The 26,421-nt window shown below is 38.3% G+C and overlaps 1 protein-coding gene across 1 annotated transcript in view; it reads left to right on the forward strand.

Moving 5' to 3' along the window:
- The window catches only part of SORCS2 (sortilin-related VPS10 domain containing receptor 2), a 505,634-nt gene that overhangs the window by 466,212 nt on the left and 13,001 nt on the right, over positions 1 to 26,421 (forward strand). Inside the window, exons 15-24 of the mRNA XM_010003145.1 lie at positions 999 to 1,119; positions 2,422 to 2,555; positions 3,137 to 3,265; positions 6,398 to 6,569; positions 10,404 to 10,590; positions 15,356 to 15,489; positions 16,816 to 16,939; positions 18,724 to 18,836; positions 20,436 to 20,561; positions 25,935 to 26,034. Coding sequence (XP_010001447.1) covers positions 999 to 1,119; positions 2,422 to 2,555; positions 3,137 to 3,265; positions 6,398 to 6,569; positions 10,404 to 10,590; positions 15,356 to 15,489; positions 16,816 to 16,939; positions 18,724 to 18,836; positions 20,436 to 20,561; positions 25,935 to 26,034 — 1,340 coding nt within the window. The remainder of the gene's footprint in view (positions 1 to 998; positions 1,120 to 2,421; positions 2,556 to 3,136; positions 3,266 to 6,397; positions 6,570 to 10,403; positions 10,591 to 15,355; positions 15,490 to 16,815; positions 16,940 to 18,723; positions 18,837 to 20,435; positions 20,562 to 25,934; positions 26,035 to 26,421) is intronic.

Here is a 26,421-nt window from a genome sequence, read left to right on the forward strand (position 1 = left end):
ATTCCTGCTCTGTCTGGATTTGGAGAAATCTGAGGGCAAAACAAAAGGAATGAATTAGTTTGAAGAATGTTATTAAAGCTTGGAATATGAACTCTATGGAGTATGAACTGCACAGAAATTATTGGCTTCAGAATCAACCTTAAATTCTTTGGCAAGTAAGCCACATAAGTCTGATACAAACCACAAATACATTTGACTTTTACCCAAAAAAAGTCTTCATCCTTTCTAATTTGTTGCTGGATGTCATACTTACCCATTTTGTTTTGGAAATAAATATTCTGACTTTAAAAATTCTGGCTGCTTTTAAAGTGCAGCTTGGCTTTTGAAGCAGTGAGGTTTTTTGGGTTTGTTTTTTTGTTGTTGTTGTGTGGGTTTTTGTGGGTTTTGCTTTTGTTTTAGTTTGTGGCTGTTTTTTGTTAGACATTGGACTATCTGAAATAAGGAAGGTGACTGAGAGTTCTTCAGCACAATATGTAGATCCAATGTATTCCTTAGAAATTAATTCAATTTCATGATACTGCTGAAGGTTTGAACAATAGCAAATTGCCATCTGAAACATGTAGAAGTTAAGAAGAAAACCCACACAAACAACTGAAGAAATAACACCATCACCATGAGGAATGAGTGACAGAGCTGGAAACTGAACCCACTGATTCTGGGTTATGCTCCCTGTCAAATAATATTTTATATAAACAGATACAAAAATGTTTGGTTCAAAATTAGAATAAGCAGTATATTTCCATTTAAATTTCTGGATAGTTTGCTGGGGAAAAAAAAATCTCTAATCTGTGAGCTATATTTTTTCTTTGTAGAATTCCACAGGCAACTACAAGTGTTTTCTAACTATATGAAGATGAATAAAGGTGAAAGAAAAACTAACCAGGGACCTTTTAGTAGGGGGTCATGATCATGGAAAGTAAAAGCTAGAGCTTACTCTTTGACTCTCAGATGTATGGTATTTCTGCCCACTAAGATGTTACTTTCATCTTTTTGTTCAGAGTCTTTGGCCATATTAGCTACCGTTCAGACTGGGAACTGGTAAAGGTGGACTTCAGACCATCCTTCACCAGGGAGTGCACTGATGATGACTATGAATCTTGGGAGCTCACAAATCTACAGGTACTCATGATCTTACATTCCCTGCCACAACTTTTCCATAATTTTCATGTAGACTTGTATGCTAGGAAAATGTTTTCAAAGAGACTCTGGATGCTTCATCCCCAGCTTTGTTCTCCTTATGTTGGTATTTGCTGATTTTACAATAGTTTAAAATGGAGGAGGATTTTCTGTTCCTTTTGGTTGTGTGATCTGTGTCCTGGGAAAGGCAGAAGTATATCTGGTGGTTTGCCATAATAATAGGTGGTCCTCCTGGATGGGAAGCATACACCATAAACTGAAGTGTATAATATTGATTGAAGTAATTTCAACATGCAATATGTTCTGCCAACTTCCTGACCACATACTGTACTCATATATAAATTGCCATAAGTAAAGCCCATTCCAGAAGTAATTTAGGTTCTCAATGGACCGATCTTGTAATGAAGTCCAGTTGCTTGGGATAATACCATTTCTGCTGTAATGCATTAAGGGTGTACTAATCCTGGTTCTCTGGCCAAATCCAATTTTGGGAATCTACATTCTTTATATAATATATTGATTACAGAGACCAATGTGAGGCAGCTTTTACATTAAATGGAATATGTCATATTTATTAATAATAATTCTGATTATTATGTTTGTGCTTCTTCCAGTACATTTTTTCGCTTGCTCTCTGCAGGATTGGGGTTTTTGTTTGGATAGTACTCTGTGTTATTCAAGCTCTTCAGTTTTCATTTGCTAGTTCTCATGCCTAATTTTATACGTTTTGTTTGGGAATGCTGTGTGCTTACTAAGAATGTTATGCAGATCTGAGCCAAAGAGAATCTGGGTCTTGGAATATTGTCATTGAAGTATCTCTCAGGCATTAGAAACTACTAAAATGACTTTGACAGAGTGTTTGCAGCTGCCCAACTACCAGTGAACTGTGTTCAGGTACTCTTAGTTCTACCTGAATTCACATGGTTGGTGCTTTGTGTTGTCTGCTGGCATGAGACATAGTGCATCTCCAGTGAATTTTCAAATGGTCTTTTGTAGAGTTGTGCCTAGATTGTGCACACATGAAGCATGGGTGAAGTTACTCTTGAAATATTCATGTTAATGTTTGGATTTGTGCCCTGAGCAGTGTGTATTACAACTCTGTAATGGCCTGTCAGTGAACAGCAGTAGCTGTGCGAGCTTAGTATACCTGGACATACGAATATGCAAGAGTTGATAAGAGTTTATAGTCTTGGCAGCAAGATCAGCTTTTCTCACAGCAACACAAGGTTATGTCTGTGTGGTGTAGGTTATGGTGTGCACTAAGTCTCATGCTTTGATGTTCAGGGGGATCGTTGCATCATGGGCCAGCAGAGGAGCTTTCGGAAGAGGAAGATTTCGTCGTGGTGCATTAAAGGGAGAAGTTTCACATCAGCTCTCACATCCAAAGTTTGTGAGTGTGTGAACTCCGATTTCTTATGGTGAGTCTGCCTGTGGAGCTTTTGATTTATTGCTAGTAAATACTTACTTAGACTTTGAGCTGGGTTTGTTTTATGCTACTCACATAGCCACATGTAAATAAATAGGCACCGTATAATTTGAATAAGTTGCCTTTTCTATTTTCCACTGTTTAAAACATTGGCATGTTTTAAGGTTTTTTTCACCTGACTCCACAATTCCTAATGTTTTTCTCTGTTGATCAAGACTTAAAAAATTACCTTTGGATTGATTTATAAGGCAAGCAAACCCTTTCTATTTGCAGCTGCAGCAAAAACGTGGAAGAAATGTGTTGATCTGAGTGGCAAAGGAAATATTTTAAAAATCTAAGCTACCAGGAGAGTTAATTTTGCAGAACTGACAAACTGATTTCAAGAAGCGTTTCCCCTAGGTGTACACAACTCCCCTTGAAATTAGACTTAGCACAAGACTGGCTTGTATGATCTATTGGTACAATAATATATAAAAAAATTTTCCTACTCTTAAAAAGGTTTTCTCATTCATCTGAAATCAGACTGCCAAATGAAGTGGGCATAGTAACACATCGGATGTTAATGTTTTTCAGTGACTATGGGTTTGAACGCTCTGCACCTCTGAAGTCTGAGTCTAGCAAATGCTTTGCTGACTTCTGGTTTAACCCCGAAGCACCCCCCGAGGACTGCATGCTGGGGCAGGCATACACCAGCAGCACTGGGTAAGCTGAGTCTGTGTTCAACTGACTGGCAGATGTTTCCAGAGTGGGGGAGAACATTCCGACCAAGGGCCACATTAGTGCTTTTGAGGAAATGTAAATCAGACAAACTGTAAAGAAATGAGAAATGCAAAAGTTTTGAGTATGACTTGGAGCATGAGCAAAAGCTTCCTACAGACTAATGAAAAGGAAATGTTATATTCTGTGTTCACAGCAGTTGAAAAAATAACCTGTTTGAGAAGATGGGGTGCTGTCTTGTTCCTACTATTTTGATTTTTTGTTCTGTTACTGCATTTTGTAACCACTTCTATAGGGAAGTCCAAAGGTGCTTTTTATTTTTTTTAACCTATTGTTTGAGTTCAGAGCATTTTTCACTTTGAATCCTGTTAATAACTCTGAGGAGCCAGTAAAATCTTACAGAACTTCCCAGTCTCTCACTACCATAAGGGTAAGGAGTTCTGAGGAGAATAGATTCTTTTCCTGACCATATGGGACACTGAGAATCAAAGGAAAGCTTTAGTAACTGTAAACAATGCCACATAGAATATACACTACAATGTAGTCTGACGTCTGTGCTGAGAATAACTTGCAGCTGGCATCCATTCTGGCTTATCATAACATCATCTCTGTCAATTGTGGAGAGGAGAAGCAAATTATGAAATGTCAAATCTGGCAATAGAATCCCAGTCTCTGTATATTTGCCTTACCAAGGAAAATTATGCATTTTGGGTTACGCCTGACAGCTGTGATATGCAGAATACGAATTCAAAAGAGTGAAATCTGACTCCAACTTTAGGGATGTTTAAAAATTACATACCTGAGTGAAACTGATCTGTAAACAATTACTGTACATATTCAAGTACTTTATTATTAGGCCTTTAAAAGTGTTAGGCTTTTCGCTCTCTTACACCATTACATTAAATAAATGCTGTAAGTGATTCAAGAAATTCATGTATGTGAGAGCAGCAGACAAGCAATTGCTTAATGCAAAAATTGCTTGATCTAATTTCTTCCTGATCCTTGGGGTTTGAACCAAGGCCTCTAGAGCATTGAAGACTGTTGAATGCTAGGAAAGGGTATGGCAGAGAGGACAGCAGACTATCTAGCTCCTGGAGGGCTGGTTAGGCATGTTTCTAAATTTGAAAAGACAGACTCTTCCAGTGCATGCAAGTGAAATTCTCATTGTACCTGGCACAGTTTGACTCAGGATTAGCAATTGAACCACAGACAACAATGCTCTCAGTCCTCTGCCCCTAGCCCAAGGTAGGGAAAGGAGAGAGAGAATAAGGAGAGAGGTTTTCCAGACTGAAGACTAAATTAGACAGCTGTAATTAAATACTAATGTTAAAAGAAAATATGTACAAATATATACAAATATGTGCAGGAACATGCAAAACCTCAATCACCTCCCCCCACCCTCAGCAACTTCGACTGCATCTCCTTACCTGTGAGTGTTCTTAAAAGTCCTGGAGCGCTGCCGCAGTGGTGGCAGTGGCAGAGCAAAATGGGGCCTGAGGGTAGAGTTATAAGGATCAGGAATACATCAGCCTAGGGAGCAAAGGAGATGGACAGACAGAGTCCTCAGATGCCAGCTATGAATGGAAGAGAAGGGAAAGGAAAGAAAAAAGAAGGACTTAACTTCCTTGATCCTTGAATTTGTATGGAGAGCTTCATAGATATGGATGGAATAATTTCTTTGGTCAGTTTTGCCATCTGTCTATTCTGCTCCTCCCTGCAGGAGGGTTATATATACAACCCTCCTGCTCCTTTAGTTTCCAAAGCAGCAGATTCAACACGCAGAGCAAAGTGGCCTTGTTCTCTCAGCAGTGACTCTAAACATTCAGGTGTTATCAGTCCACCAGCTGGAAAACTTGCTGCTACTTTCAGCAAGTGTTCTGCTTAAAAGAGTTCACTGAAGAAAAAAAGAAAACCAGCAAAAAGAAAATTGGCTTCATCCTGGCTCAAACCAGGACAGTGCTCTACACCCTCTTTCTTCAACAGGTTTTACTCAGTGTTCATCACCAAAGTGTTTGCATCATGAATTGGTTTTCATCAGCTGCAGTCTTTTCTGTCTGTGAACCAAAGGAATATTCATTAACTACCGTCACACTTGCATTCAGTGCCTCTGGGGGCATTCCCCAGCTCACCTCTAATTCATTGTGTTCCCTGCTTGCTGTTTCTGCAGGTACAGGAAAGTTGTTTCTAATGTATGTGTAGGGAAAGGAGAGAGAGAATAAGGAGAGAGGTTTTCCAGACTGAAGACTAAATTAGACAGCTGTAATTAAATACTAATGTTAAAAGAAAATATGTACAAATATATACAAATATGTGCAGGAACATGCAAAACCTCAATCACCTCCCCCCACCCTCAGCAACTTCGACTGCATCTCCTTACCTGTGAGTGTTCTTAAAAGTCCTGGAGCGCTGCCGCAGTGGTGGCAGTGGCAGAGCAAAATGGGGCCTGAGGGTAGAGTTATAAGGATCAGGAATACATCAGCCTAGGGAGCAAAGGAGATGGACAGACAGAGTCCTCAGATGCCAGCTATGAATGGAAGAGAAGGGAAAGGAAAGAAAAAAGAAGGACTTAACTTCCTTGATCCTTGAATTTGTATGGAGAGCTTCATAGATATGGATGGAATAATTTCTTTGGTCAGTTTTGCCATCTGTCTATTCTGCTCCTCCCTGCAGGAGGGTTATATATACAACCCTCCTGCTCCTTTAGTTTCCAAAGCAGCAGATTCAACACGCAGAGCAAAGTGGCCTTGTTCTCTCAGCAGTGACTCTAAACATTCAGGTGTTATCAGTCCACCAGCTGGAAAACTTGCTGCTACTTTCAGCAAGTGTTCTGCTTAAAAGAGTTCACTGAAGAAAAAAAGAAAACCAGCAAAAAGAAAATTGGCTTCATCCTGGCTCAAACCAGGACAGTGCTCTACACCCTCTTTCTTCAACAGGTTTTACTCAGTGTTCATCACCAAAGTGTTTGCATCATGAATTGGTTTTCATCAGCTGCAGTCTTTTCTGTCTGTGAACCAAAGGAATATTCATTAACTACCGTCACACTTGCATTCAGTGCCTCTGGGGGCATTCCCCAGCTCACCTCTAATTCATTGTGTTCCCTGCTTGCTGTTTCTGCAGGTACAGGAAAGTTGTTTCTAATGTATGTGAAGGTGGTGTAGACCTGCAGCAGAACATAGCACAGCATATGTGTCCGTTGATTGCTCCCAAGGGACTTCAGATCAACATCAGAGAAGAAAGCCTGGCTGTTAAGCCTGGGGAAGACATCACCTTCATTGTCAGACAAGAGCAGGTAGTAATGAACATTGGCTTTATGAGAGCTTCTTCTCTGCTTTTGTGGTTCCTTTCTCTTATACCTGTTATGTCGCTGAGTGAGGTTAAGTTGTGCTTGAGACAAAGGCAAATGACTCTCTAAATATTGAAACTTCTGTTTTCAAGTGAATCAGACAATCCAGGAAGCTTAGTGAAACCACAAAGTTCTGTCCACAGAATGGCATTTGTTTCCCAGTGGCACAGTAAGTCATGACTCCTTAAATCATCGGCATCTTTGAAAATCAAAGCAACTAAATTACCAAAGTCTCTTTGGAATAAAAATTTCAACTGCTGTATCAGAGAAGAATAGAAATGCAGAGAAAATTTCATATTCTGGTTTAAGTGGTTTTGAGAATCTGCCTTTCAGAAAGGAATAACTCAAAGCTTTATGGAAATGCGAAAGTAGCACAGCATAAGAACATTTATTATATATTAGTTGTGTTGTCAAATATATGTTTTTTTCTGTTTATTAAGAGAGGCAATGCCTTAAGGCCCTGACCAATGTCAGCAAGAAACTTTTGGTGGAATTTTTGCAGTGAGTGTCTTGCTTAATGCTTGCATCTTAGTATTAGGCTCTAACTGTTGTGCTCAGGTTACTGGAGCATTGCACCTCCTGGCTAACCCCACTGGTTTGCAAGAAATTGAAGAAAGTTCACACATTTTGGCAAATCTTTGTGATATAAATTGGGAACTTAAGATTTATTTTTGTAATGGAATCAAGAAGATACGTGCAGAGCATTGGGTTGCTTAACGCTTCGCAGGCTCTGCATCCCAATGCTTGCAGTGCCCCAACAGCTGTGGGGCAAGTTGTGCTGCCTTCTCTTTTTGGAATTTGTTTGGAAATGTTTGCTGTAAGAATAAAACATTTGGTAGCAATTTGGACTCTAATGGTTTTGATTGGCAATTTGATATTTTTTTCTCCTACTATGAAGTTTCTGAAGCTTTCATGAATCTCTCTGGCAGTACGTAAAGCATATAAAGCTGTTCAAAAATCTTCAGAAGTCATGACTCTTGAAGGGAATCCCGTTCTGTGTTTTCTGATGAAGTCTTTGCTTGGCACATTGAACTGGAAGGCACGTTTAGAAGAAATCTAACAGTTTGCCGCCCCCTATGGCTAAGAATAATACTTATCCTCAAAGGTCCCAAGCGTTGCTTAGGATTTAATCTATACAACAAAGTCTAATGAGAATTCATAGCAATTACTGACTTTAAGAAACAGCTGTACTAAGATAAACCAAAACGTAACAGTTTCTCTGCTGAACAAAATAATGTATTAGTTTACGTGAATGCATGTTACTAGGTGGAGGAATGCCAGACACCAGAGAGTAGGGAACAAAGGCTTTGAGCATGTTTACACAATTTGCAAGTGACCTTTGAGTAATAATAATTTCTAATTAGAGTATTTTTTGCCCCAAATTCTGTTGGCTAGATGCATGAATAAACAACATCATGACAATCATCAGTTTTGCATGGAAATGAAAGCCCCTATTCCTTTTAAATTTAGCTGTCTTTTCCCAGTGTGATTTTTGTTTGTTTGTTTGTTTTCTGTCCACTGCTTTCTGTCTTTCCTGGCCAGGGAAACAGAAGTGCCTTGGTGTTATGAAGACAACACTCTCAACTTTACACCAGGGCACTTACTAGAATAAAACAGTAAGAGAAGCTTGCATCTACTGACTTTCAACACTGGTTTCTGTCTCACCTGGAAAAAATATACCTATATACTTGTTAGCATAAGAAAGAACAAGCAAGAGCTGCTTGAAAGCCAATGTTGTCTAAAGAGATCCCTCTTACTGGCACAATGCTGGCAAGATGACATCTCTTTTGCTTTAAACTTTAATAACATATTATCTCATCTGCAAAATTCTACCCATCTGTTGTCAAAAGAAAGGTGTTATTTGAGAAAAAATATTCACAGTGAAGAAGCTTTCAATGTCCCTTATGTGTGTTAAAATAAAGTATTTAGGTATTTGATAACACTACAGGTTCCTTATTATGGGTATTCTTTTACATTATAAGCAATGCTGTTTCATCTGATAAAACATGGAAGAAAATCAACCAAACTGCAAAATAATGAAAGAAGGAAATAACAGTATGTTTTCCTTCCCTTTGTAGTGCCAAGGTGTGTAAGTTTTAGGCTTTGTTGCCTCCTTTGATTTTACATAACTGCAGCCTTTGGGGACTAGATTTTGATAGAAACCTATTTCAGGGAGTGGCTTCCTGGGGAAGTGAAGTAATTTTTGAGTACTTTGATGGTTGTCAATCCTTCTCTGCTCTGAGGACAGTTCAGGTCACCTGACCAACGTATGGATGTTCGTGTTCCTTTCCTAGAGGCAGTGAAGATTTTTAAAACAACATTGCATTTTCTCAAAATGGAGGATTTTTTACCAAGCCTGGTCCAGCAGCCTGTTTTAATTTCATGGCTGTGATGACCGTGTAGTGTGGCAAGTGAGCAGGAACATATGGGTGAAGATGGAGGAAGCAGGGCAGCTCGCTAAGGCAGTGATGCACAGTATTGAGAAAACGTTGCTGCTCACAGCTCAAATGAATTTTCCTTTGACTCCATCCACATTGCCAGTCTGTATAGCACAGGCCTGACTGCTCTCCTGAGCAGCCACACCATGACAACCACACCATGACAACATGAGCGATGCACATATGTTTTTGTCTTCTGACAGTTTTGTCAGTCTTTGGAGAATTTAGGGCCTGAGTTTAAGAAGACAATGTCATTTAAAGAACTTAGCAGAAGTGCAATGGATTATAAATTCTGTGAGATGTCTGACAAGAAAAAAAATATTTGGCTGGACTTTTAAACCCTTTCCCAACCTCAGCTCAAAAATCTTCATTAAGCATGTATCTAATTTTTCTTTAGAGCTTCTTAGTTCTAGACATGCTGATAGCTCTGTATAATGCAGAACAACTCCATGTGAAGATCCCAGCTTGGTTCCTTGAAGGCTATATGGTTGACACTCAGAGGATGTGGTTAGAAGGTGTTATGAAGAAAGTCTAAACCAATTAGTTTTACTTTATAACTGCAAAGGGTATAAATTCACTGGATAATCACTAGAATAACAATATTTACTTGCTTACAATCATATGAGCATCACTCCAGACTTTGAAGCTTCCCTGAAACACTGTTGGTTAATGCCCAGTTGCATTAAGACAAGGGTGGTGGTTTCTGTTTCATACAATTTAGTTAATGGTCTGGGGTATCTTATTTTAAGTAGCACCTTATTGTGGAAATTTAGTTTTATCTCTATGAGTGCACACAACATCTGTTGCAGTAAAATCTTGGCCATCGGTGCAGTGGCTTTACTACAACTGTAGCAATTGAGTAAAAATATCTGGCTGGGGCTGGAAGTCATAGAATCATCAAGGCTGGAAAAGACCTTCAAGATCATCAAGTCCAACCATCCTACAATCCTTTAACCACTAAACCATCTTCTTGAAGCACCATGTCTACCCGTTTTCTTAACACCTCCAGGGACAGTCTCCCCACCACCTCCCTGGGCAGCCTGTTCCAATGCCTCACCTCTCTTTCTGTGAAGAATTTTTTCCTAATATCCAGTCTGAACCTCCCCTGGCACAACTTAACCTCATTTCCTCTTGTCCTATCGCTGGTCACTAGGGAGAAGAGGCCAACACCCGTCTCACCACAACCAACTTTCAGGTCGTTGTAGAGAGCAATGAGGTCTGCCCTCAGCCTCCTCTTCTCCAGGCTCACAGGCTACTGTGATTCAGGAAACGGTTATAGTTATGTGTCCTGTCTATTTCGTTCTGGACATTTAAAATATTTTTTATATTTTTTTCCTTTTAGGGTGATTTATTGAATACCAAATACCAGGTTGATCTTGGAGATGGCTTTAAGGCAATATATGTGAACCTTACGATGACTGGAGAACCCATCCGTCACCGCTATGAGAATCCTGGGATTTACCGTGTCTCAGTGAAGGCTGAGAATGTGGCTGGGCGTGATGAGGCAGTGGTGTTCATCCAAGTCAACTGTAAATCACCTCTTTGGTTTTTCTAACTTTTGCTGCTGTGTAAAAAGCTCACGACAGATATGAAATAGTAATGAAAATGACTAGTCACAATTAGGGAGAATGCATATAATTGCAATTACTTCACGCAGACTGGCAGTGTTGTATATTCTTCATTCAGAGGCTTATGAACCTAATGTGTTAGGAGGTCAGGGTTAGTTTTGTTTGGATTTCGGAGAAGGCTGGTGTATTAATCTTTTAAATAGCAAGCATGCCTCAGTTCGAATCTCAGGTCAGATCCATCTTCCTGACTTAAGACCCCATTGGCAGTCGTAGCAGCTAAAATTTAATGTTGTGAACTGTGTCTTTTTAGGAGCTTCTAGGTGCTGTGTGAAGTAAGAAAACAGACATATTGAGAATTGTATGAGTTCTTGCATGATTTTAAAAAAGAATCAAAATCTCAACCATCCTACAATCCTTTAACCACTAAACCATCTTCTTGAAGCACCATGTCTACCCGTTTTCTTAACACCTCCAGGGACAGTCTCCCCACCACCTCCCTGGGCAGCCTGTTCCAATGCCTCACCTCTCTTTCTGTGAAGAATTTTTTCCTAATATCCAGTCTGAACCTCCCCTGGCACAACTTAACCTCATTTCCTCTTGTCCTATCGCTGGTCACTAGGGAGAAGAGGCCAACACCCGTCTCACCACAACCAACTTTCAGGTCGTTGTAGAGAGCAATGAGGTCTGCCCTCAGCCTCCTCTTCTCCAGGCTCACAGGCTACTGTGATTCAGGAAACGGTTATAGTTATGTGTCCTGTCTATTTCGTTCTGGACATTTAAAATATTTTTTATATTTTTTTCCTTTTAGGGTGATTTATTGAATACCAAATACCAGGTTGATCTTGGAGATGGCTTTAAGGCAATATATGTGAACCTTACGATGACTGGAGAACCCATCCGTCACCGCTATGAGAATCCTGGGATTTACCGTGTCTCAGTGAAGGCTGAGAATGTGGCTGGGCGTGATGAGGCAGTGGTGTTCATCCAAGTCAACTGTAAATCACCTCTTTGGTTTTTCTAACTTTTGCTGCTGTGTAAAAAGCTCACGACAGATATGAAATAGTAATGAAAATGACTAGTCACAATTAGGGAGAATGCATATAATTGCAATTACTTCACGCAGACTGGCAGTGTTGTATATTCTTCATTCAGAGGCTTATGAACCTAATGTGTTAGGAGGTCAGGGTTAGTTTTGTTTGGATTTCGGAGAAGGCTGGTGTATTAATCTTTTAAATAGCAAGCATGCCTCAGTTCGAATCTCAGGTCAGATCCATCTTCCTGACTTAAGACCCCATTGGCAGTCGTAGCAGCTAAAATTTAATGTTGTGAACTGTGTCTTTTTAGGAGCTTCTAGGTGCTGTGTGAAGTAAGAAAACAGACATATTGAGAATTGTATGAGTTCTTGCATGATTTTAAAAAAGAATCAAAATCTCAATGTTTCTAAAAGTCTGGGTACTTATTAAAGTACAATGATCTAGATTTTAGGTAGCCACTTCTCACAAAATTTTAAAGTGCTACTTGGCTGTAGCTTCATATTGGCAGGAAGTATTAGTTGACTTAGAATTCTCTCCCTCTCTTTAATTAAGATCAAAACCTCCCCTCCCCCCCCCAATAGATTTAAAAGAGAAGAATAGCATGGCACGGAATATCATGCACCATTGAAAGCCTAATGTACCTCAGTCATCTCATAATTGAAATGAAGAAGGAAACTCATAACTAGAACGGATTTTTTTTTCTTCCTTCGAGATTCAAGACAGCTTTTGCTTTGCCTGTTTTCAGATGTGTCAAAAATTCAGAAACAAGTAGCAGCAAAAGAAAAGATACTCGTTTTGTATTCTCCAGGAGTCTGTTTCCCTCTGTTGTGTGGTGTGTCTTCCATCCTAATCCCAAGGCAATGGAAACCGCTGGAGCCACATACGGGGCTGTGCACAGATCCGTGTGCTTTATGTCAGCCGGTCTGGTAGCTGCTGATATTGATGTGTTTTGCTAGTCAGAGTCCTTGAGTCCAGACTTTCCAGCTCTGCTTTGATTAACAGATAGAGTCCAACCCTTTAGTGGCTGATCTCCTATGAAAATCTAAAGGAAGGGATCTGAATCAAATTCACCACTTTGGTTTCATCCTGATTCCTTTTTGTGATTGTTTTTTTAAATAATTTTATAACTCTGGAGAGTGCAGATAAATTATTTAGGACTTCCCTGTTACTTTTTGGAGCTTCTAGGAGCTTAGAAATAGGTTAATCACAGGAACATTAGATATATACAAGCAGTGAACAGCAAAAACTGTGTAACATCCTTCTCTCTGGGGAGAACAAGTTTCTACCAGAGAACAACGAGCAGTAGCAAACCCTCACAGAGAGTGGAGCAACTACTTTCTCTTCTGATATGGCCAACATCAGGGTAAACAGAAAAAAATAGAAGTTGTTGATTGTGTTTTATGCAACACATTTACAAATTGGAGAAGCCAGAGGTATTTTTCACAAGGAAAATGGCTGGTGCCTTAAGAGGACTTTGGTGCTGAAGTGCAGAGGCAGCAGAGCACTGAAGCAGACGTGGGCCATTCCTGAGCCTGTCTGTGATATTCCATATGGTCTGGAAGACTCAAAGGAGAATGTTACCCATGTCCAGTTGAATAAATGCTTTCTATCTGATTTCCTCAGTTTAATTTTTTAGGTAAATTACAAGATTTCAGGAAATGAGCTGGCATTAATTAAACTACTATTTCTATGTTGAAGAGAAACTATTAGCCATTCAGGGACATTTTTCATTGTGGAATGAAAGCAGAAATGTCTGTGGAGTCTTGCTTTCACTCTATCTTCTGCTTTATGTATTCCTAGGGATTTTTGGGGGGGAACAAATGGTAGAGGGAATATATTTTACTCCTTCCAAGTTCTGTTGCTATGGGATGCCCTGTAGTGCAGGACAATTATATTAACTTCAGGCTGTCATCCAGATTATGCTTTCTGACCCAGATCACACAATCTACAACTTGTTAACAAACTGCATTAGAAATTAGAGCATGTCTGATAGTATAAATGTGAGTAGGGAACCCAGAATAAAAAGAACTGAAGAAGAATTAGGGATATCTGTGTGAATAATCAAGGAACTTTAAAAACTGTAGTGAAATTGCAGCTTCATTAAACGGAAATTGTGTCAGTCAACTTCACTTGTAATTGTACACACTTAAGGATGCTGTAAGACTTGTTCAAATGCTTTATGGAATTGTGTGACTGACACAAGCAGAATGACTCACAGTAATTATTTTGAGGTTTTCAGTGTATAGGAATGGCAAACTTGAAATAACAGTCATTGTTCAGGTAGAGAACAATTTCCCCTCTAAAAATTTTGGAAAAGAAAGCAATCTTCTTCAGGAGCAAAACCATATCTCAAAATGATCAGTTTGCTCTGATGCTAAATTCATGGCAAAATCGAAACAGTGACACAGATTCTTCCAGACTTCTTGAATGTGCCTCATCTTAAGGAAAAATAAAGAAGATACCAACATCTCTTGATTTCATGTAGGTGATATAGAATCATCAGAGAAAGTGCAGTATGAAAGTAGAGCCTTGCATTCAGATGAAGCAGCACACAGGCTGGTTGAAATGAGGTGGAAAGGGAGTGGGTGTGCAGCTCTGACAACTTGCTCTCAGAGAAGCTCAACCAGTTTAGTCAAAGTGAATTAGAAATGAACAGATAATAATTCAATTCATGACACAGAGTAAGAAAAATACTTTCAACGGTGTTAATTATCTTTAAATCTTTACTGAGATGGAAAGAGGTTTGAATGAGTTAAAAGTTATTTAGAACGGAACAAAAATGGATGGCTTAGTATTCATTCTGTGTAATGAATGCATGTGGGACCATACAATGCTTTGGAATCCTGAATAGGTGGTGCAGCTGAAGCTAAGAAGTTCTAGTTATCACGTTACACTATTTTAAAGCTTTTACCTTCAGACATTCTGAAAAAGATACACTTGGAAATCTCCAAGGGAAAGATTTTCTTTCAAGGAAGTTATTGTGCTCTGAAGCAAAATACAACATTAAGAAGCAGATAAAAATAATTGTAATGATACATTTCTTTTGTACCAAATAATAATATACAGCCTACAGAGACAGAAGTTCAGAAAGGAATGAACATACTCTAAGGCACGTTTTGGAGTACAGAGGTTATCTATTTTGATTTGCAAATAAATGCTCCCCTGATATACACATCTATTTTAAAGTATGCATTAATGAGTGTTTATGTGGTGTGAGTCTAACAGCTGATATTTGCTAATGAAAATGAGTAGTCAGCAACATTCTTTTTTCAGCTTTCTGCATCTCCCTTAGCAGTTTGACTTTTGTTAGATTTCTATTCTAGGCTTATTTATTAAAAAGAAAAAAATAGCCGAGATTGATTTTTCCACTTTTTAACTGGGATATTGGCTTATGTTTGCTAGAGTTGGACATGCACCAACAAGAAGTGAGGTGTTTTTTGGTGATCTGTCACATTGCTATAGGATTTTGTTGCGGGGGTTGGGGCTGGTTGGTTGTTTTTTGTTTGTTTGTTTGTTTGTTTAAATGAGGTCCTTTAAATTATACCTGCATCTTTCAACACAGATTTAAAAACAAGAGGGAGGGAAAAATAAATTCAGGACCTTATGTTGTGTAGATGAGATGCTTTAGGACAAAGAAACATTAATAAATTGATGGATTCTTGTTCAGTGATATTTTTGGGAACTTTGTTCAGCTCCACTGCAGGCTTTAAATTTAGAAGTGGTCCCAGTTGTTGGGAGAAACCAGGAGGTGAATCTGACAGCCATCATACTGCCTAAGAACCCTAATTTGACAGTCTTCTACTGGTGGATAGGAAACAGTCTTCAGGTATGTGAATGGTTTTGACTGAGGTTATTTTCAATCTCTTCCCAATAAAGGTTGAGTGACACCTTTCACTTCAGTAGAAATAGCACCATGTTGCATGATTTCTTTTAGACCATCTTTCATTCGTTATATCTGGTGGCAAGCAGTATCCTACTTTCTTTGTTTTATCCCATTAATTTAATTTAATTATTTCTCTTTATTAGTACTTATATGGAAATTCAGGTTTCTATTCTAGAATTATAAATATTTAAATAATTTCTAAATGGATTTTCTTTTCAGAGGAACAACAGTTTTATTCTATTTCATTACCTGTGGAAAAAAAGTTGTGGAGGGGGATGCATTTGGGATCATAGTATTGGTGACATAGTTTGTTGTTTCCCTGCTGATTATGTGAGTACTGTAAATTTAGGTGCTGCACAGAAATACATATATTCGTTGAATAGATAAATATTTTCTGGGAGTCTGAAATATACTGGTTTATAAAAAATAACTAGGATATCTAAAAGGATATTTTAAAAGAGTGAAAGCGCTCAAACCATCTAGTGATACTCATTTGGAGATAGAAAATTTAGATAAAAATATCCTAGAGCAATAAATATCCAAGTATTTCTATTGGGAATATTTCTTGTCTAGCTGAGTTAATTTATTTAAAGGTAATTCTTTCAATAACAGATAAGTAAAATATTTTCTTAACACAGGAGACTAAGTATGACAGAGGAATGCTTCAGATAAGTGCAATGAACTGTCTTCTTGTGCTATCTACCATAATGCCAGCCTGTATCTTTTCAGTATTATTGGCTTTGCCAGAGCTAGAACAGACACTGCAGATTGATGTAGCTTTGTGAAGGATTTGATAACTCATACGGATGTGGTCAGGTAACAGAGTATCTCAGTTCTGCCTTGGAGGTTACTGTGGGCTTGTGCACTTCCATGGAGGATGCTCTAAGTTGACAGAATTAATCCTTCTGACCTTGACTATATCCCATATTTTTTAAGGCAGATGGCTTGCTATGTATCATCCTGGGGAGATTCGTGAGCCTGACTCAAAATCTGTTTATCTTAGTGGGATCTGAATGAAAACTTAATACTCTACCTGTTATTCTAAATAAATGTTTTCACCATCTGGCAGCCATTCTATTTATGAACATGCTGTTTAGGGGAAAAAAGCATCTTGTATGGAAAACTGTAATTGAGCAATTTGATAAAATGTTGTTTAATTGGATAATCGATGTGAAACATTTTTTGCTGATATTTGTAATGACAGTCTCTTCAGACACTGTTCTTGTGTTTCTTGAAATTCTTTCTTCAATTTTTCTTTGTTTTTTAAAGCCACTTCTTACATTGGACAACTTTCTGGTGACAAAGTTTACTGAGACAGGTCATGTCAGAGTTACGGTGCAGGCTTCCTGTGGGAGCTCCATGCTTCAGGACTCAAAAGTTGTCCACGTTTTTGGTGAGACATGACTCTTGCTAACTTTTTGTTGTTCTGTGTGTACTTGTTTCTTACAACTCTTGAACCAGCCCTGACACAATGGAACCTGTTGTAAAATGATATCTAATGCCACATTTAATTGTTAAAATTACAGGGGTGAACTGTCCCTAGGTAACTGTGAAGTTGAACAGTGTGATTGTATTGAAGGGCTTCATCTGAAAGGTTTTAGCACTGTGGTTCCTGAATGTTGTATGCAGAAATAGTATTTTAGTAGTGTTTTGGCCTGTGACTAGAGAGTTTCTTAGAATTTCTAAATAAAATTGTTTAAATAAGTCTGGGGAAAAAAAAAAAAAAAAAAAAGAGAGGAAAAAAAAGGAAAATTAGTTATATACATATTCTCAGCATTAAAAAAACATGTAAAATAATTCCCTTTTATCACAGGATATCACTGTTCCTTTGATGTTTATCTGAGATTTTTTGGGCCAAGTATAACTGCACCGTGGTTATAGAATAACCCTTCAGCTTTTGTTTCACATTGTGCCCCGGTGTGTTTTGTTGCATCTTATAATGTGATGACAAGGCATAATGTACTGTAGTAGAGCCAATGAATCATTGATATTTGTGTCTGTGCTGTCACAAATAGGAGTTATGGTAAGTGAAAAAGCTGCTTTTTAATGCAGAGCTAAAAAACTTCAGATATCATGAAATACAAAACATGATACATCTCTGTTGTCTGAAGAAGATTCAGATTTTTTTGCTTTTAGTATGTTTATTAATTTAAAATAAAAATTAAAACTACCACTTGTAAGTGCATCCACTTTCTTAAAAATAGAAATACTTGTTTTTAGAAATCTTTAAAAGTATAACCAGTCTTAGTGTGACTAGACCAATGACTTTGGCTTTCAGACACTGCTTGTGGTCATAGTGTTGCCTAATTCTGATAATCAAGAGCAAGAAGCTACTGGTCATGAGGTGAAATAAATAAACCTCAGAAAATTAAAACCACATTAAAATACAATTCCGTCAGAAGCACAGGGGAGGCCAGGTTTGACTCATGCATTCCAGACGATCTCTTTCTCTGCTTTGCATTAAGTTCCCCAGGTGTTCATCCAAGGAGCCTATATGGAGAAAGGAAAGGTTTTAGAGACTCTTTAATGAGGAGGAACAGCTCCTTCCTGTATATTTCAGATATATTGGACAATATCCAAAGTAATGTTGTGGGTGTACCTTGTTGTTTTTTTTTTGAAGAGGGCAGTAGTTAGCCCTTCGTATATCATTTCTGTTCTTATTTTCGTAGCTAGTTGATGGAATACATAAAGCATTCATTTTGCATGAAAAACAGGAACATGTACTGGGCAAAAAAGCATGTTTATGATTGTGAGAATAAAATCCATTGGTGCATTCCCATTACAAATAAAAGAAACCAACCACATCTGTGTGGTGCGTTGTCCTAAGGAAAAATTATTGGGAAAGTTATGACCCCAGAGCACATATGTAAATAATCATTGTTTTTATTTTCTCCCTACTTCTATATCTTTAAGCACAAATTTGATGATGTTGATGAAAATACACAAAGAAATAGCGTCTGACAGGAGTGTTCTCTTGCTCCATTCAGGAGTACACAGCAGTGTAGCCTTCCAGAGCAGTAGGGTTCCTAGATGCTGCAGCTCTGTGCGGCAAAAATCAGCAAATAGATATTTTCAGCTTTTATAGCTGCAGAACTGTTCTTGCAACATGATTTGTTACTTTTTCCAAAATGTTTTTGGTTTTGATGTGTTTGTTGTTGTGTTGGGTTTTTTTTCTAGATCATTTTCATGTTCTTCCTCTGAAGTTTACTAAGCACCTGGACATGTACAACCCTGACATACCGGAGTGGAGGGAAGATGTAGGGCGGGTAGTAACACGACTTCTCGCCAAGGTGCTCTTTCGGGTTGCTTGTAAAATGTTCCCTCACCAGTCGTAAAGCTTGAAGGTTAAGTTAATGCCTTCTCATTTAGAAAAAAAAGGAGGCAGAGGAAAATAACAAAGTGAATCTCATGAGCCACATTTCAAACAGGCTTGAGCCTAGTGTGGCTTTTACATGCAGGATGTAGACAATGATACTGTAAAGCAGAAAATTTACATCTGACACTGCCTAATTGGCAGTTAATGCTAAATATTGCTCTTTGGGATTAGGGACAGACATATTAGCAAATACTGCTGAACAGGAAGAGTAACTTAAATGAGATAAATTTAGAAGTTCAGCAAAGGATGCTGTGTGATATAAAAGATACAAGCATTGTGTAAAAACAAAGCAGAAAGAAAATATTTACAATGTTAGTTGTGTAACTTTGAAAATTAAATATAATATATAAGCAAACAGTTCGTACAGCTGTGTTTTTTTAAATCCTATTTACAAAAGAAATGTGAATTGGGAGAAGTTGAATCCTGTAGGTTAAATTAAGTGGAAAGCTGAGCAACAGTTCTGTGAGATAAGCAAACCACCCCATAAAACCTGTGGGCTCTGGACCACTGCTCGTCAGGTACACACACTGATGTCCTGTGAGGACAATAGCACTGAAGTGAAAGCTGTTAATGTTTTGAAAATGCTTGTGTTTGAAATCACTTGGCTTCTCTTAAATTTACAGTAGTGCAAATCAGGTTCTGGAACTTTTACTTTATACTTTTTCCTTTCTTTTTTTCAAGATTCACATCAAATTTTAAATTTAAGTGAATTCTCCCTCTTCTTAACTTAAAACCATTCCATAATTGTTGCTAGTCGAACAGATGTTTGAATCCCTTATAAAATTGCCCTTGCCTTTTAATACTTAGTAAACAATTTGCAAAAGAATATGAACAATTTCTTGGAATTTCAAAATCTGTTTGAGAAAGGAAGGCTGCAGGAAGTACCCAAGGGGTTGTCTTTGTGTGGCTGTATTATACAACCCATGGAGGAATTTGGGACTAAATGCAAAATTTGCGTAAACTATTTTAAAAAGAAATGCACTTGACTTTCAGTTGGAGCTGCAGATATTCATAACAATTTCAGAAACTGTGCCTAGATGTCCTTAGTCTCACTATGGAAGACCTCTCTGTCCATTAAACACAGATGGAAAAGTAGCCTCTCTAAGCTAAAGTTAACTGTAATGAATGTGTCCTTCTAAGTCAACTAAGCGTCTTAATGGCCCACAAAGGCCCTAAATCACTTAGGAAATTTTTTTAATGCTACCCTAAAAATGCTCAGCCCTTGCAGAGTTTTGCTAAAACTGCATACCACTTCATTTTGCTTCTTTCCGTGATGCCACTAAATCTCTTTAATGCGATAACAATGCTTAGCTCTTCCAGTCTTCAAAGAGCAGCTCACATTTCAGTAAATTTATTTTTGGCTTTATTAATGTGTTAGCTTCTGTTGGAATCCCCTCAAATATTAAGGGTCTGAACACCAAAGACTGAAAGACAAATATGAAAGACTTACATATTTTCTATAAAATATAAAGCATACTGTCCAATAATTTGCCATATGTCTTTGTCTTCACAGAAAACAAATATATCTGAAGAAACACTCATGACAGTTGTGAAACCTGGTCTGCCCACAACTGCTGACTTGCATGTGCTACTACCAGCAAACCAACCAAAACGGAAAAGAAGTTTACCTAGTGATAAGGTAACTAGAGCAATGTATGTCTGGTTAGAACACTTTTCATCCTGTTTTCTTTTCATCCCTCACTGTCTTAATGTGAAATCAAAAGGTGCTCTCTAACTATGTAAAGATCTCAGCTTCACCTGATAAGAGACACATAAAAGCTAGCAACAGCAGTGACTGCTGTGTTTGACATAGACCAGCATAACCTAGAGCTTACTGGTATTAATGTATTTCTCTAGAGCAACTAATGTTTAAACAGAAACAGCAGTGATGATGTCAGTTTGTGAAGATCCAGTAGAGCAAAAATTACTTTTAGAACACTGATATTTCTAAAGAAGAAATAACTCATCAAAGATGAGCCATCTCTGCACTCGCTTCAGAATCAAATTAGATTTCAGGTCAAACAGAAACAGAACCTTAATAGTTGACCTATAATGTAAAGAACACCAAGAAGGTAGTTTCTTCCTTTATGAGCTAACATTGCTTTCAATTGGCAAGAAACACGTGTAAGTGAACACAGGAATGAAAATCAGACATTAGTTTCTCTCTACTTATTTCCAAACCATATTTCTTCCACAGCACAAGCCCTTATGCCAGTAGAAAATTTGAATACTGTTTGGCCCTTGTAATTTATGGTAATTGTCCTTTTGCTGTAATAGAGAAAGAACAGATCCCAACTCTATGCCTGTATCTTGCAGTACAAGTCCTGCCAGTTACAAAGAATCCCAATATAAGGTATTGTTAATGTTGAAGGGCATTTTACAACTGTTTAAGACACTTTCACAGTATCCAAAGATCTGGAGAAGTAGGTAAAGCACTTCCTGTTAACATAAAGCCAGTAGATTGCATGTTAAATTGATGGGATATGCCTTGGAATTTCCCAACGAGTATGTTGACATTGTCCAAGTACTTGACCAAGTGTCTTTCTTTACTTACACAGAGTGCGTTGTGAATGCACAAAATATTCTGCTTTCTGCAAGCCGAAACACTTACTGATTTCCTTCTGTGCAAAGTCCTGGGACTGACATCCTGATTGTGTTGCAGGAAATGGTTAATTTTAAGAGGTTGATTTTTTTAGTAGACAGTCATTAATGAACTAAGGCTTTCAGCAGGGTGGATATTACCAATTCAAATTTATTTGTATCTTCACACTACTTGGAGAAGAAACATGCAGCTTCTAAAGGAAAAGCTTTCTCTTTATTCTGAGAATATATGTAATGAATACCTTTAATAATTTAAGAGAATTGATGGTGACAGATTCACAGGTTGTGCAAACTTTTTATTTCAGTGCAAAATGTTAGGAATATTAGTTCCCTTTAAATCTCAACTAATCCATTAGTGCTGTGCCTCAAGGCAACTTAAAGAACAACATCAATTGTAATCAGTGCTGTCTCAAGATTTGTTCCTGTTTGTGCATGAAATATCCTGTGAGTTACACCAAAGCATAAAGAAGAACAAGCACATGTTGCAAATAATTTGGGAAAACTTCTGTTCAGTGGGGCTGTGGGGGAATTACAGTAGTTTAGCATGGCACAGTTTCTGTGATATGTAGCCCTCTGGTAAGACCTTGCAAGGGTTTTCTGAAGGTAGAGGAGCACTCAAAGGTGAAATAATCATCTGGAGAATGGATATACATTTTTTACATTGTTAGGAAGGATCAGGGCGGACCACTGGGGATTACATGTTTGGCAATACCAAAAATATGGTACAACCTACATTTGGTTGAAGCATAGAGAAACAGGAGCAATTACAGCAACTTGTGCTACCAAATTATAAACAAATCTGATATGCTAGTGTCACATTTCAACACAGATAGTTTGATAGCATACAGTGCTGTAGAGCCAGTCTTCTAATGCCAGCTGCCTAAATATCTATTGTTGTATTACTGCTAAGGGATGCTATTTAGCTATTGATATGTGTATATACATTTGTCAATTTATAATTGGATGGCACAAATTTTTATAAAATGTATTCTATCAGAAGCCGGTGTGACTTGAGAAATACCATGAAAATATACCCCATGTAAATGAACTTAGCAGTAACTGGTTAAGTCAACAGGGAAATACTCATTTTGTGACTTAAAGGTTCTGCTACCAGAAGAGAATCTGGAAGGCCTTCATCTTGTTTCACTGGAAGGATGTTTTTTATCATGCTGCTGATGCCATGTCTCAAAGTCAATCTTGTGACACTGTTGTGAGGAATGCTTTCTGCATATTTGGAGGAGGTGTCCCTGAAATCCTTAACTTATAAATAGTTATGAAATGTCTTCTCTTAAATAGAACCTGTTTCTTCTTGGTTGAAAACCTTTTAGATTTGGGATACTATGTGATTTCAGGATTGTTAAAAGCAATCATTTCTTGGTCAGGCAAAGAACACCTAATTGGTGGAGTTTTTATTGGTGTTTTACATGGAATGTTATGATGTGTTGCTACTTATTAAGTTAGTGGTCTAGAATAGGAGTTATTACAAATAAAATTAGCCAGCAATAACAGAGATCATCAGTAGGTTGGCAGTGTAGTAGGAGGAGCTCTTTGGATAATTCTGAAGTTTGGTTCCATTCTGACAACAGCCCTTTATCTTTCAAATCTATGCATTTAGAAATAATAACTGAGTTTGATTTAACCTAGTTTTAAGAACACAGCTATATCAAAAGTATTTAATTCTGATAATTGACTCTATAGGAAGACTTGATTGCTTAATTTATGCACATCTGTTACATGTCTAATGTCAGGTGGGATAAGACCAGTTGAAAGAGTCTCGGTACTTTTAAACTATAGCCTGTAAAGAAGTGGGTCTGAGGAAGATTTGGGGCTCCATCTAGACAATCATCGAATCATAGAATGGTTTCCAGGGGACCATCATGTGGGATGATGTGATAGAGAGCAGCCCTGCAGAAAGGGATGTGGGGGTACTTAGTAGACAAAAAGTTAGACACAAGCCAACCATGTGCACTTACAGCCCAGAGGGACAATCCAATCCTGGGCGGCATCAAAGGAAACATGACCAGCAGGTCAAGAGAGGTGATTCTGCCCCTCTACTCTGCTCTTTTTAGACCCCACTTGGAGCACTGTGTCCAGCTCTGGAGTCCTCAACACAAGATGGACATGGTCCTGTTGGAACGAGTCCAGAGAAGGGCCACAAAAATCCAAGGGCTGGAGCACCTCTCCTACAAAGACAGGCTGAGAGAATCGGGGTTGTTCAGCCTGGAGAGGAGACCTTATAGTGGTCTTCCAGTACCTGAAGGGGCCTACAGGAAAGCTGAGGAGGGACTGTTTACAAGGGTGTGGAGCGATAGGATGAGGGCCAGTGGTCTTAAACTAAAGCAGGGTAGATTTAGATTAGACATTAGGAAGAAGTTCTTTAGAATGAGGGTGGTGAAGCACTGGGACATGTTGCCCAGAAAAGTGGTGGAGGCCCCATCCCTGGAAAAGTTAAAGGTCAGGCTCAACCAGGCTCTGAGCCACCTGGTCTAGTCAAAAAGGTGTCAAAAGCCTCCAGGAGGGGCTGGACTAGATTGTCTTTGAAGGTCCCTTCCAACCCCATACATTCTTTGATTCTATGACATGATTCTGTGATCATCTAGACAAACTACTACATGAAAATTTGCAGTGAGTTCCTGTGGCAAAAAGGGCAAGTCAGACCCCCAGCTGTAAAAGTAACTGGGTAAGAATCTCTATAGTGTCATTATTTTTGCATCCTTATACCACAGCACAGGAGCCGTTGTGTCATGTGTTGAAATATTGTCCTTGGAAAGGATGTAGAAAAAGATCGAAAATTCCAGTGCTGGTATATTGAGAGTCTGGAGAGGAGGTTCAACACTGGAGTTGTTTTCTAAAAAAGTTGCAGAGGTGGCAGCACTGTGCTCAATAAAGATGCCATGGCTGAAAAAAAACCCCACGGGTGCTGACATTGTCATCAACCTAATATGAAATAAGTAAGTCAGAACTTTTGGCCGAATTCACCTGAGATTCAAACTTTTGACCTTTGGAAGTTTGGTTTGTGCAGACTTGGGCAGGAACCCAGGTATGGAGAGAGAAATATTGGACAGGTGTTAGTCACTGTTTCTTGTTTAAAAACCAGAGCAAATTCTGGATTCCTCAAACACCTGCCAGGAGAATATTATGTATCCAAAGTTGTGGGGCTCAGTAACTTAACTTACTGGCTGTAAATCAGATTAGCCTAAAGTGCTGGTCCCTCTAGCACTGCATACCATGAACATGTGAATGAACCTGGACTGAGACTAAGTGACTCTGTTTCAGCAGTGCCAGCATCACTTTAAAGGCTGCTAATCAATAAAGTTGTCATAGCTATTATCTTTTCAGACTTTGGGCAAAAAAGATAAATAAATAGGAGCTATCTGTACTAACTGACCTGTAAAATAACTGAGGCCGTGCTCACATCATCCTTCTGTTGAGTCATTCCCCACCCCCCACCCCCCCACCTCAAACGACTGAGGATATTTAAGCTGAAACCTTTGTGTAGTCTCTGACTATAGCATGAGAGACACTATATGGATTTCTATCTATTTTACTGCAAAGGCATGTCAGAGACGAGCACTGTAATTGATAATATCATAAAAGGAGTTACTTGTGAAGGTTTCATGGATATAAAGCATATTTCTAATTTGGCATCCTGTGGGAAAGTCATATTCTGAATTATAAGGCATAGAGCATAAAACTAGCTCTGATCTTTTAGAAAATTACCCATGTTGAAGACACAAGCAAGTAGAAGGGAAAATTCAGACAATTTGTCATCTAGGGTTAGGATATGATGGTATATTTAATGGTTCTGATCCATAAATATGTGAGAGACCATATATTACCATACTATCCACTGGAGAAATCCTGATTTTTTCCCACATGGATGCATGTATATGTATTTCTACAGAGTATTGTTAAAATTAGGTACAAATGGAATCTATCCCATTACAGGTGAGGAGATGAGGTAAATTATGATGTGCATTTCAGTATCAAACAGCAGTTGCTTTTCATAGGAAGAAATCTGAAGTGGCATCACAGATTTTCCTCTGATAGGTTAGAGGAATAGAAAGTTCGTAGTATGGGCCATGCGTTGTGTGAGTTATGACTAAGGTAAATCCAACAGTGCATGTAAATGACATGGTCTCTGTCATATACTGGGTAAACATAAAGGCTTTAGTGAGCAGAAGGAAAGATCTGGCTTTAAAGATTGGACATTTTCAGCTTTTATGGCATGTGCAGTTTTGCATGATTTTTACATATGGAATTTCTTTAAGATTTCAGCTAATCATTAACAAATGCTTTCTGAGCTTCTTGCTATTTGATAAACCAGATATTTTCCTTTTGTAGAGCATTGAGTGTCTCAAAGTGGATTGGAGTACAAGACATCTGACAATTCCCTCTGTTGTATTTTCAGAGAATAGCAACTATAAAGCAAGCCTTGAATGCACACAACATCAGTTTCTTTCTGAGGGGAGGATACTGGGTCTTGGTGACTTTAGCTGACTCCGATTCAGGTAAATATGTAAAGAAAACTCCCAACACACCAACCTTTGGATACCTGTCCGAGTTCTGATAAGGAGCAAAGATTTGCATCTGTATGTGTACATGTACACATATATGTATATACTTACTTGTACTTGTAACATAAAGATACACACATAGATATTTGTGCATGTATGCAAAAAAAATTCTAGACATACACACACACACGTATATCTGGATATATTTTCATTTGGTATTTGTTTACAATCATCACCAAATAAATATTTCTTTATGTTTTCATTTTTTCATGGTGCATGATTTGCTTCAGAAGCTTCTTGCTTTTTTTCTGTGTAAACATGACAATAACTAAATACCTACATTATACAAAATGGTGCCTTGAAGGGTGAACCAACCAGGCT

Source organism: Chaetura pelagica, unplaced genomic scaffold (assembly GCF_000747805.2).
Source record: "Chaetura pelagica isolate M959 unplaced genomic scaffold, ChaPel_1.0 scaffold147, whole genome shotgun sequence".
Lineage (NCBI taxonomy): Eukaryota > Metazoa > Chordata > Aves > Apodiformes > Apodidae > Chaetura > Chaetura pelagica.